This window comes from Lissotriton vulgaris, chromosome 10 (assembly GCF_964263255.1).
Source record: "Lissotriton vulgaris chromosome 10, aLisVul1.2, whole genome shotgun sequence".
NCBI classification, from domain to species: domain Eukaryota; kingdom Metazoa; phylum Chordata; class Amphibia; order Caudata; family Salamandridae; genus Lissotriton; species Lissotriton vulgaris.
The window spans coordinates 753,352,925-753,365,554 of NC_141698.1; the positions used below are offsets into that span (position 1 = coordinate 753,352,925).

Sequence of the window (12,630 nt, forward strand, 5' to 3'; positions counted from 1 at the left end):
GTTTTCGCTTATTTCGGGGTTCTCTTTGACGATAAAGGCTCTTGGAGCCCCCAAATAAAGCTCAAAGGTATTTCTATGGCAAGGTCCACCTCAGCACTCATGAGCTTCACGAAACGGTTGGGGTCCCGACCAATGGAGGCCCTGTTGAAAATGTATAACTCAAAATGCCTGTCCATTGCTCTGTATGGTTCTTCACTGTGGGGATATGTTTCTCAGGATAAGATACAATTAATTGAGAACAGATTTTTGAGATCTATTCCGACGGTGCCCCAGTCTACCCCCACTTTTTCTACGCACTGTGAGGTAGAGCTGGGCTATGTCACAGATAAATTGAAGGTGGCCCCACTGATTTGTTGGGCCAAAACCTGGTTAAACCAGGAAATTACCCTGAACCATGCAATTCTTGATGATATCTTAGCAATGGATAATGTTAAAAGGGTTCCCTGGTTGGAGTATTTGAGAATGATGTTTACACGACTAGGGCACCCGACCTTTATTTATTCCCAGGTCGAATCACTAAGAAGGATGTAAATTGGATCAAGACTCACTTTGCGGGCATGGCAAGTTTGGAACGTGAGGAGAAAGAATTCAAAAAATCATCGGTTAGAGCCAATTTTGTGTTATTAACATCTCCCTCACTTGAGCCTTATTTGAGGACTGTCTCTAATCCCTACCATAGATTCCTATTGATTAGATTTAGATTTAACTTAATCCACTATTCCCTGGGTACCTATTCGTCCTGAAGCAAACCTGAATGCCGTAAGCCCTGTATGTGTGACAGCTTCTCTTGCCAGGACACAATGGATTTCATTATGTTTTGTAGGCTCTATTCTGATTTACGGAAAAAATATCTGCTACCAATTTTACGAGAGGCAGGGTTTATACAAGTCAGACCCGCTCTCATCTACCTGCAGATGTTAAGTTGTCCCTGCAACATTTTTGACGTGGACAGCTTTCTGGTGGCAGCTATGCGGGTGAAAACAAAGAGTTTGCCTTCCATATTTGACCCTGCATGATTGTTTTTTATCTGATGGATTTTATTATGTGTGTTTTCATCAGAAAAGTAATTTTTATCTTTTACTGCTGGTTTGCACTATTGATGTATATGATGTATATATATGTGTGTTGTATGCTTTTGAATTGTATGAATTTGTCTGCCTTTTATGATTTTAATTAATCGAATAAAGTGTTTTGATGATAATGATGATGATGATAGTGTACACTTTATGTAGAATTCATGATGTTGACTGTCTGGGTCACTTAATATCGAGCTTATGAAGGGGGTTTTAAAATGGGGCAATCATACACACACCGTTCACTCATGTATTTTTAGTGATGCGTTCATTTACACGAGTATTCTTATAATTTTGATTTCATTATCAACCATTTAGCTATAAGAAGATACAATACTTAGCTTTCAGCTGGTGGGATTCTAATTTACAATGGTTTCGTAAGCAAGACGGTGTTATCTCTGGAACATTAGAGTTGGAATATCCATGGTGTGCAGGAGCAGAGAGCCAAGTGTTTAATAAAGTTTTACATTTACACAACACCAAAGAAAAAAGGTACATTGAATCACCTTTTCTATTAATTAGCGCAAATAGAAATCACAAGGGACAAGAAAGAATGAACACATTTTGTCTCTCCCAATAGATAATTTCTCTTAGAACCTATTGATCCATGGCCAACAGACCGTTTAAGACTGGGGCAATATTTCCCACTGATATTGACAACAGTGGACGATAAGAGAAAAATTATGAATTTTAAGGTAAGGCAAAATACCTTGGGTCAGTTAAACTAAATTGTTCTTTCCCAAAAAAAACCTGAATCCAAACTGAAATGGATGAATGATAGCCACGTCCTCCAAACACCAGTCTATATTTCCACAGAAGAATGGTAGGGACACCTTAGTCCCAGTTCTAGATGTCTAATTATGAATATAGTCAATATAGACTATTTTTTAAAGCGTGACAGGGTGAGGGGTACTAGTGTGGATTTGGACTGCCAATTAACAACATCATAAAGCATAGCAGTCTTTCGATATGTATAGTCTTTTATAAATACGGATTGGAACACTATGACCCGGAGAAAATTTGCTGTTTGTTTAATAATCAATCATGCCTTTCACCAAAATGATGCCTTTTATTTGATACTTTTTTGAAAACTATATAACTGTACAAGTGCAGGGTGCCAAATGGTTAAATGTATAGGAATAACAATGACATTTTTTAACTATGGAAAATGTACAAATCAATAAACAGTGGGTAACGATATGTTTCTAAATAACCTTTTAGAATTGGTCCTGAAGAAGGTGTCACATAAAAGAAAACCGAAACGCCGCGTCGACCTAAATCGTCGATTCTTGATGTTATGTACCCAAATTGTTTTTACTTAATTGTTTTTATTTATATGTATAATATTGTGTTAATTGATATTCATGTTTTTTTACCACTGCTTTTAATACCACGACATGTTTTAATATGTATCGAAAGAATAAATTTGTACTTTTTCTACCAGAACTTAATTTGTATTCACATTAGTTTTTTATCAGAGTCACCTTGCAGTATAAGTATTCTATGTCTCTATAATTAACTTGTTTTTGAATATGTTTCCAAAGGGTTTATGATTGCCTATGTATTAATAAGTATACCAAATAGTAACTGCATATCGCTGTCAAATCCAGACTAGGGTGCACAGACATATTATCGAGTCCAAAATATCGTTTGGACAAAATATCAAGTATTTAATATAGACTGGACAAAATATCGACAGGACAGAATATAGACAACAAAAATATCGTTTTTAAGGTAAGTGAAGTAATATCGACTGTAAAAAATATAGATAGTTAAAATATCGAAATATGTAATATGGATAGTTAAAAATATCGATTTTTTTATAATATATAATATTTTATAGTGTATTTTTATGTTATAATATGTGTGAAAAGTGTGTATTTATGTTATAAATAATGTTATTAAATGAAAAAAATTTTATGAATATTGCGTAATGTAATTCTGTAGCGGGTTGTGGGTTTATAGGGGAATAGGGTGGGAAGTAATTTAATTATACTTAATTAAATATGTAAATGTATTTATTGATAGTAATTAGTAATTAATTGTTACTTAATTTATATTTGTTAATTATTTTAATTAGAATTTTCAAATCATTTATATTAATTGATTAATTGGTAATTATGTAAATTTTAATAATTTAATTGCTGTAGCGGGTTGTGGGTTTATAGGGGAATAGGGTGGGAAGTAAATAATTATAATTACATGAATATGTAAATGTATTTATTGATATTAATTAGTAATTAATTGTTAATTAATTGATATTAGTTTATTAATTTAATTATAATTATTAAGTTATTTATATTAATTGATTAATTGGTAATTATGTAAATTTTACTAATTTATTTTCTGTAGTGGGTTGTGGGTTTATAGGTGCACAGGGCGCAAAGTAATTTTTTAATAATTAATTAAATAATAAAATTAATTGAACGTTATTTATTTGGAAATAATTGTGAAATAATTTTTAAGTATACAAAAGTAATTGTTAATGTATAATTAATTTGTATTAATAGGTGATTAATTACAATAATTATTGTTAAATAGTAATTTTAAAATATTATTTATTCTATTAGGTAACATTTTTATTTACTTTTTATTAATTAATAATAGATATTCATTGTTAGAATTTTGAATAATATATGAAATATTTACTTTCCCTACTGTTGTATTCTCTGGAGTGGGAATAGTCATTTTTACCCCTACCCTATCCAACGCTTTCCCTACTGTTGCACACACTGGAGTGAGAATAGTAATTTTAACCCCTACGCTATCCAACACTTTCCCTACTGTTGCACCCACTGGAGTGGGAATAGTAATTTTAACCCCTTTGCTATCCAAAGCTTTCCCTACTGTTGCACCCACTGGAGTGGGAATAGTAATTTTAACCCCTACGCTATCCAACGCTTTCCCTACTGTTGCACTCTTTGGAGTGGGAATAGTAAATTTAACCCCTACGCTATCCAACGCTTTCCCTACTGTTGCACCCACTGGAGTGGGAATAGTAATTTTTACCCCTACGCTATCCAATGCTTTCTCTACTGTTGCACTCTTTGGAGTGGGAATAGTAATTTTTACCCTTACGCTATCCAACGCTTTCCCTACTGTAGCACTCTTTGGAGTGGGAATAGTAATTTTTACCCTTACGCTATCCAACGCTTTCCCTACTGTTGCACTCACTGGAGTGGGAATAGTAATTTTAACCCCCTACGCTATCCAACGATTTCCCTACTGTTGCACTCTTTGGAGTGGGAATAGTAATTTTTACCCCTACGCTATCCAACGCTTTCCCTACTGTTGCACCCACTGGAGTGGGAATAGTAATTTTAACCCCTACACTATCCAACGCTTACCCTATGCTTGCATTCTTTGCAGTGGGAATAGTCATTTTTACACTTTTGTTATTGTACGTTAATAATATTGGCTATTATTTAATTATATTTTGTTACTCTATATATATGTTTTAAGAAATATGATTAAAAAAATGTATTTTGACTTTCATTAATTATTATAAATTATTTTAAGTATATTTAAATATATTTTAGTAATTAATTATTAATATTTATGTAATTTAACATTGTTTTTATTAAAGTCGATATTTTTTACAACTATATTTTTGTAAACGATATTTAAAACTCGATATTTTTGTACTTACCTGTTAGTACATAGAAACTCGATATTGACAGTCTATATTTTGTCAACGATATTATTGCAACTCGATATTTTGGCAATCGATATTATTTCAGTGATCCCCAGACTAGACCACCCCAGACTCACGTACACGCAGATTTGTCCTATTGGACAATAGGATCCGTGGATCCATAAACGTGGGACATCCTACATTTCTTACACCTATTCCCCCTAGTCCCAGACAACTACTGAAAGGGGGCCTCCTCATTAATTTCTCTTTGCTTACATTTCAACTTCGCAGGCACACTATCATGACACATTGAACATTCAGTACGATGTATATAGTTCACTGCTCATTGTCATGGCTCATTGTTGCCCTAAAGGTGACAATGCAATCTAGCTAACACAAACAATTGCAGGCAGGCAAATACCTCGAAATGCCATCATGGGCAATGTTTGTTATATAAATAAATCTACTTTCTGTTTTGTATGAGAAGAGCACTCTGATTACATTTCAAGGTCACAGCATGCTGGAATTCCTGCTCATATGATCATATCCCTGCACAGATGGATCACTGACAGCGCCAACACCTTAGCCCCCCTCAAGAAAAACAACAACACCCATGCCAAGAAAGCCAGATGGTTTACCACCGAACTTCCAGAGTCCAGACGCCCCTGCCGCTGCCTCGAAAAGGACTGGAGGAACACCATATCCACTGTTTCCCACTGCAACTTAAGAGCAGCCACCAAAGTCCACTACCAACCCATCGGAAAAACAAGGAAAAAGCGATCGAAGACAGAATCTCCACCCAGGGACGCAACAGCAAAGACCTCTTCAACCTCATCAAGGAGTTCGCCCAACATACAAGTGAGTCCACCAACATCCCACCCTCACAAGACCTCTGCGACAAACCGTGCACCTTTTCCCACCACAAAATCAAGAGCATCTACGACAACTTTGATGAAGACAACCAACACACTGAACTCTCACCAACCACCCTCGACACCATGAAGCGAACGATCGACAACTGGACAACCCTCATAACCGAAGACACACTGAAGACGATGAACCCAATCCAGTCCGGGGCCCCCATGTACCCCGGCCCCCACCACATTTTCAGCCGCCGACACCATAGCACCCATTCCCTGGTAACACATTATTCCCCGACGACTGGAAACACGCCGAGATAAACCCCCTCCTCAAGAAATCCTCGGCGGACCCCACTGACCTCAAAAACTGCAGACCCATCTCCCTGCTCCCCTTCCCAGTGAAAGTCATTGAGAAAGCCATCAACAGGCAACTCGCCACATTCATTGAACATTCTTAACTCCTCCCAATCTGGCTTCAGAAAAAACCACAGCATGGAAACCTCCCTCCTCGCCACAACAGACGACATCTGCACCCTACTGGACAAAGGAGAAAAAGCAGCCCTCATCCTCCTCGAACTCTCAGCGGCGTCCGACACAGTCTCTTACCGCACCCTAATACACAGACTCCACGATGCAGGGGTTCAAGACAAGCCCCTCAACTGGATCCGCACCTTACTCTCTGGCAGAATGCAGCGGGTCAGACTGCCCCCTTTCCTCTCGGACCCTACACCAACCGTCTGTGGAGTCCCCCAGGGGTCATCCCTTAGCCCTACGCTCTTCAACATCTACATGGCTCCGATCTCCCCCATCGTCAGAACCTACGGACTCAACATTGTGTTATATGCAGACGACACCCAACTCATCCTCTCCCTATCCAACAAACCCAACACCGCCAGACACAATTTTCGAGAAGGCAAGAGAGCCATCGCCAAATGGACGAAAAACATCTGCCTTCATCCAAACACCAACAAAACAGAAGTACTCATCATGAGCCCACACCCTGAGGCCTGGAACAACACCTGGTGACCCCCAGTCCTTGAAAGTACGCCCATCCCCACTGACCAAGCGCGCAACCTGGAAATCATCCTGGACTATGAACTCAAAATGGAATGACGGAATTAACAAAAACCTCACACACAAGCTACAGAACATCCAGAACACCGCTGCAAGACTGTTCCTCAACCTGCCAAGACACTGCCACATCTCCCAGCATCTGTGCACACTCCACTTGCTCCCCATTGAAGCTAGAGTCACCTTCAAGATGCTCACCCATGCTCACAAGGACCTCCACGACACCGGAGCAGCATACCTAAACAGCTGACTCAAATTCCATGCACCCCAAAGGACCCTACGATCAGCCCAGCTCTCCTACGCCGTGGTCCCCTGCACCAGAAAGACTAGATCAGGCGGCCGCTCCGTCTCCTTCCTCGCGGCCAGAGCCTGGAACGCCCTCCCTCTCTACCTCAGACAGACAACCTCTTGCCCCATCTTCACAAGAAACCTCAAAACCTGGCTTTTCGACAGACCCCCTCCTTGATACACTGGAACCTGCAAAACCCCCCTCCCCCAGCGCCTTGAGACCCTCATGGGTGAGTAGTAGGACTTAACAAACGTGTGATATGATTCCTGCCACCTCCACGAAGAATGTCCCGCTCTTCACCAAGACAGACAGCCTGACGACACTTGCCCTCAGGTAATGGGGAGCTAGATTCCTCAGCAAGGATTCTTGGCAGATCACCCACCATACGCAAAGCTAGGTCAGGGAGCATTAGATAGGAGCATAATACATTATATTATATTACTAGACATATATGCCAGCATATATTGTTTAAGCAGAATGGTGGAATTATTCATACTCTCCACTGTTCTTGTAATGATATTTATGATAATATGTTTAATTCTATTATTAATTTCAGCGCATGTATTTTACTCAAGAATCTCACTGCTTAACTAAACATTGAAACTGCAGGTTGTGTATATATTGCATATTTCCGTTGGGTATGCATGAGAGTCTGAACGAAAAGGTTCCATATCTGTTACCACAATTCAGGGTTGTCATGTTCTGAGGTTGCATACACATTTGTTAACCTGTAGGGTTAGGGGTACAAATGGTGCACTGTGAACTAGCAGGACTGCAGCCAACATCACCTTAGGGGGAGCAAGGAATCAGACTTGCACCATTCCAATGTTTATGTTGTCCCACAAACACACATTTTTTACTGAGAAAGTATAAAGCCATAGGACAAACTGTGTTAATTTTTAGGTATTAAAAAGGATAACCATCAATGTATGGGTATGCTGGGATATGTTTTATTCTAATCATGTACAAACCCAACTGTTGTGGGAGTTTGTAGTCTATTTAGATTTTGAAATTATCAGTAAGTAATGATCTGACACACCATGATGTTCAATATCTGTTAAGTAAGGAAGAAATTTGCATTAGGATTCAGCTGTGATGGCATGTTCATGTTCTTCACCTGGTAAACGAGAAGATAATTTTTTAAATTTAACTCCAGGAAAGTACTGATGTTTTAGTAGATATTTTGATATTCAATATTATTAGTGCTCTAGGTTGGTAGGATCCAGCACGGGTAGATTTTTTTGTATTAATGACTGATAGCTACCCGATAGCTACCTATGATTAAACAAGTGGATATTTTTTTCAGAATTAAGATTGCATTAATATTTAGCCCCAAGGAGTTTGCATTTGGATTCAAGCAAATGCTCTCTCTTCAATGCAACCCCGTGCATCGCACACTGCAACTGATAGTGGAAGTGTCTTTGTTTCTTGGACTTATTTGGAAGAAGGCCTCTGTGTCCTTCGGTGTATTTGTGCCTTTATAGTGTACTATTTTGGATAGAAATGTAAAATAGCAATTTATAAGTTGACTTGCATGTACTATGCACAGTTTGAAATTAAGATCTTTTGCCTTTTACCTGAAACAACTATTGTCATTTACTGAAATTCATTTTTGAAGTTAAAATGTAGTTTATTAACAAACAAGATCACTATTTGTAAGTGATAAATATATTTAGAATTAAATTCCAAAATATTTTCATGAGTGAACAATACATACCTCGAAGTCCTGGTTGCTGGTGTTGATTCATGTATTGTTCATAAATTGGGCAGACAGAAGTGCTGAACCTCTGTACTTAAAGATTGTTTCTGGTTGATTGAGCTGTGTCAAGCAGTGTCAGTATGAACAATATAAATGAATTTACCACAAATTTTAGACTGTAATGTTGGGACTATCTTCAAATTATGCGATAAAAAACCCACACCCCAAAATAAGACAGCTTGAGGTTGTGGATTTCTCGTTTTGTTTTTCTTTTGCCAATCATCTCCTGTCACTCCCGTTTTCTCTCTCCTTGCAGTTTTTGGTGCCTCTGCGTGTACAAGAAGAGCCCATGCATGGACGTCAAATCACAGAAATGCCAGGGTTTGTAGAAGTGACTTTGCACACCATTTACTTTAACTCACACACACATGCTTACACATTCACACATTCTTGTGCACATAAACACACTCCCACCTGCAAGCTGCATACAACATACATGTTAGAAATTGGATTTTTGGCAGGTTAAGGCATGTGCCAAAACTAGGCAGAAACCACCACTCTAGTCAGGATAAGGGAGTTACACTCTTAAAATAACCCCTGCTCACCCCCTTGGTAGCTTGGCACGAGCAGTCAGGCCTATCTTAGAGGCAGTGTGTAAAGCACTTCAATGCTTTACATCTATGAACTGCCAATGAAGGGGAATCTCAACTTTGGTGCGATTATTTTCTGTATCCTCAAACTGATTATTCTGTGCATGTTGCGAGCCTTAACTTCACCCGTAGGTTTAGCTTTGTATTAGTTCCCATGTATTTTTACACTCTCATTCTGAGGTGCTTTTATGTCCAATTGTTCTTGGCCTTGTAAGAAACTAACTAAACCTAATCATGAGTCTGTTCTTCACAGTCATTGTCAATCAGAACTGTAATGATTGTTTGGCTAATGATTTTCATTCCCACCACACTTTCATGCTGACAAAAAGAGACATCAGCTTAGAGTTCCAGAGTAGATCTAGAATGTGGAACCAAGCTCCTTGAAGGGTAAGGAGTGAAACAAGTGATTGAGGGCCTTCGTAAAGAAATCTGGGAAACTTTGCCTGGAATCTGGAAATTATGCAGCAAATAGTTAAATATGTGGCAGGTGTGGTGAATCCATAATAATCCACAAAATGCAGCAGCCATATAATAAAAAAATTCCTGTGGACCAGGTGGTGGTCAAAGATTGTATCAAAGAAGCAACTTCCATTTAGGGTTCTAATGACTGCCCTATGTGATCTTTATGGAATTAAGGTTATTGTAAAGTAAAAGACAAACAAACAATGTTAGTTACAATTTAAAACAATCTCAACAGCTTTTTCATTCAGCTTTTGTGTCAATATTGGAGATGACTTTTCAATTTATGAAAAAATACAAGATTTCATCAGTAAATAAGTTCAATATGGCTAAAGAAAACCATTTCTTTTGGCAGAACAAATAGTTATAAGAATAATCTTACCTGTTTTAGTTAGGGGATTTGTTACCAATTGCCGAACAAGGTGATTGTCTGAGGAGCGTAAGAGCAGCACAATGTCTGCTGGGAGCGTATCTCTGTTTTTTGCTAAGAAACCACTTGCATTATAAAGAACCTGAAAGAATTTATAGTTTTAGATTTATGCCATTCAAAAGTCTTATTTTCACAAATAGAACTCTCTGAAATATGCTCCCAGACATCAAAATAAATAAAGGTAAATTTTATGTTGAGTTTCCAATGCAGATACATACAGCCAAAATGTGTTGTTTCTTAACATTTCAGGCTCTCAATGTAAAAATTATTTTTACAATTTTATAAAGTACAGTGATAAAGCTTCATCATCAAATATGAATTGCTCATAATCCATAGCTTCCTATGTTTGAGAATGCTTGTGTGTGACATTTTCATAGTTTCAATGTACTTCCGAATTCAATTCAACAACCAAATGTGTTACACTGAAGAGTGAGTAAAATCAAGCAATGAAGCTCATAAACACAGATGAATTCCATAAGTAACACTCAAATAAGCAACTAGAAACTGTAAGAAGATCTTGAAAGTGCTGCAAAGCACCTGAAATGGAAGGGCACTCATTTCTCTCTTTCATGCGTTTAATTTGTATTACAGCGCTTCTCATACCAGCATAAGGTGTCAGGGCACTTTACATTTTATACACATTACACAGAGACAACAAATCATACGTGTGAAAATCAGTCCATAGAAAATGTTACATAAGACAAGTTGTAAGAGTAACTGCCATTCATACTAGTAGGCAGTATATTTTAAGAGTGTTTGATCCGGAGAAGCGCAAACTCAGGATTTAAAATGTACCACAGTGGTTGGTTTTACTAAAAAGAATGTATTACTACCCAAACTAACCCTTTTAGCAACATTAGAATAATGAAAGAAGGGTGTGTGGGAATAACGTTCAAGCCTATACCACACAGTTTGATTGCAGTTCATATGTAATTGTGTTATTCGGAATGTAACTTATGAACTGATTGTAAAAAAAAACATCTCTAGGACAAAAGCAGTAAACCACTAAGCTATCCACATAAACTGCAGCTTAGTGATCTGCATGGTACACATTCTTTGCAGCAGACAGATTAACGCCCTGCGCTACTTCATGATGCATGAAAACTGCAACTAGACAAACACTGATCTAGCTCCAGCAGAAACATTATTCACAAGAGTTATCTGGACATTTTAATTGTTGCCTGAAAACGCCTAGACACACAAGAATGTTGGTAGAAGGGGCAGATCCCACATCATTGTAGTTAGAAGGGCTAACTGCCAAGCGGCCCGGCTGCTGACAGAGACAGAAATGGGCTGCTGCACCATTATTTGTTGAGCAAAGAGAAGGGAGAACAAGAGCCAAGTGTGGGAGGAGTAATAAAAGCTGTAGGACACAGGTCGTGTGGATATAAGAAACAAGTTTATTGCCACAAGTAATTTTAAAGGAGACCCCAGCCACAGCTGAATCTCACCCTCGCTCAAGCCGTTTGACTCACCTGGGCGCTCACCCTTGAACCTTACCAGCTGTGACATTCTAAATGATGTCACTAGCGGTGCATTCCAAGGTGATCGCGGGGGTGAAGATACAATTGTGTGGAACGGCTCCCCCTCCCCCAGGGGGGAAGATACCACACATCCTGCTCCTCTACACAATGCAAGAACAACAACCAGTGTAAGAAACAGATGAACATTGCTGCACACTACTCGGTAACATATTGCTCCAGGTATTTCGGGCGCCTAACCACCCAGTGGCTAACCCTGCGGAAAGAGACGGATTCCCTAGAACACTTCCTCTCGGGCAGGTCGCCCCTCATCTGGGAATTGTCCTCTCTCCTATCACCATTGTCTTCGTCCTCTGGAGGGGTATGGTAGCTTACAACTCTTCCCAAATTCCAAATCTTCCCCTCCTGTGTTTTAACAGCATTTTTAAACAATTTAACAATTTTGGTGGGCCAAGTGAATTCAGACCAGTTTGCCCTGCCCGTTGGCGCTTTGATTTTAACCACATCTCCCACCTTAAACCCCGCCTCTTTGACGGAGTGTAGTTTGTCAAACCTGTCCTTCCTGTCTAACATAGCTTTGCGTTCCTTATCCTGCATTAGTGTCTCTCTAGAGTGTTCTGTCCAACCTTTGTGCCACTCCCTCCACCCCGGTGCTAACTTTGTGTTGGGTCTTCTCTCCCGGAGTAGTTCAAAAGGTGTGACACCTGTGGTCTGATGGGGGGGTCAGCCGGTAGGCCTCCAGGCGTTTCCCTATCTCTTCCTTCCAATTTAACCCACTAGCCCTTGCCAACTGGATGCTCTCCTTGAGGGTTTTGTTGAACCGTTCGACCATCCCATTGGTCTCGGAGTGGTACAGTGAGCAGCGCTGGTGTTTGATCCCATTTTTCTTGAGGAAGTCTTTCATTTCCTTTGAGCAGAGTTGTACTCCATTGTCAGTCAACAGGCTGCTAGGTAGACCTTCCCTGAGGAATAGTTCTTGCAGAA

The 12,630-nt window shown here is 39.1% G+C and overlaps 1 protein-coding gene across 1 annotated transcript in view; it reads right to left on the reverse strand.

Moving 5' to 3' along the window:
- MYO3A (myosin IIIA) overlaps window positions 1-12,630 on the reverse strand; it is a 1,386,887-nt gene that overhangs the window by 636,363 nt on the left and 737,894 nt on the right. The window contains exon 23 of the mRNA XM_086939966.1: window positions 10,118-10,247. Within this exon, the coding sequence (XP_086796092.1) occupies window positions 10,118-10,247 (130 nt within the window). The remainder of the gene's footprint in view (window positions 1-10,117; window positions 10,248-12,630) is intronic.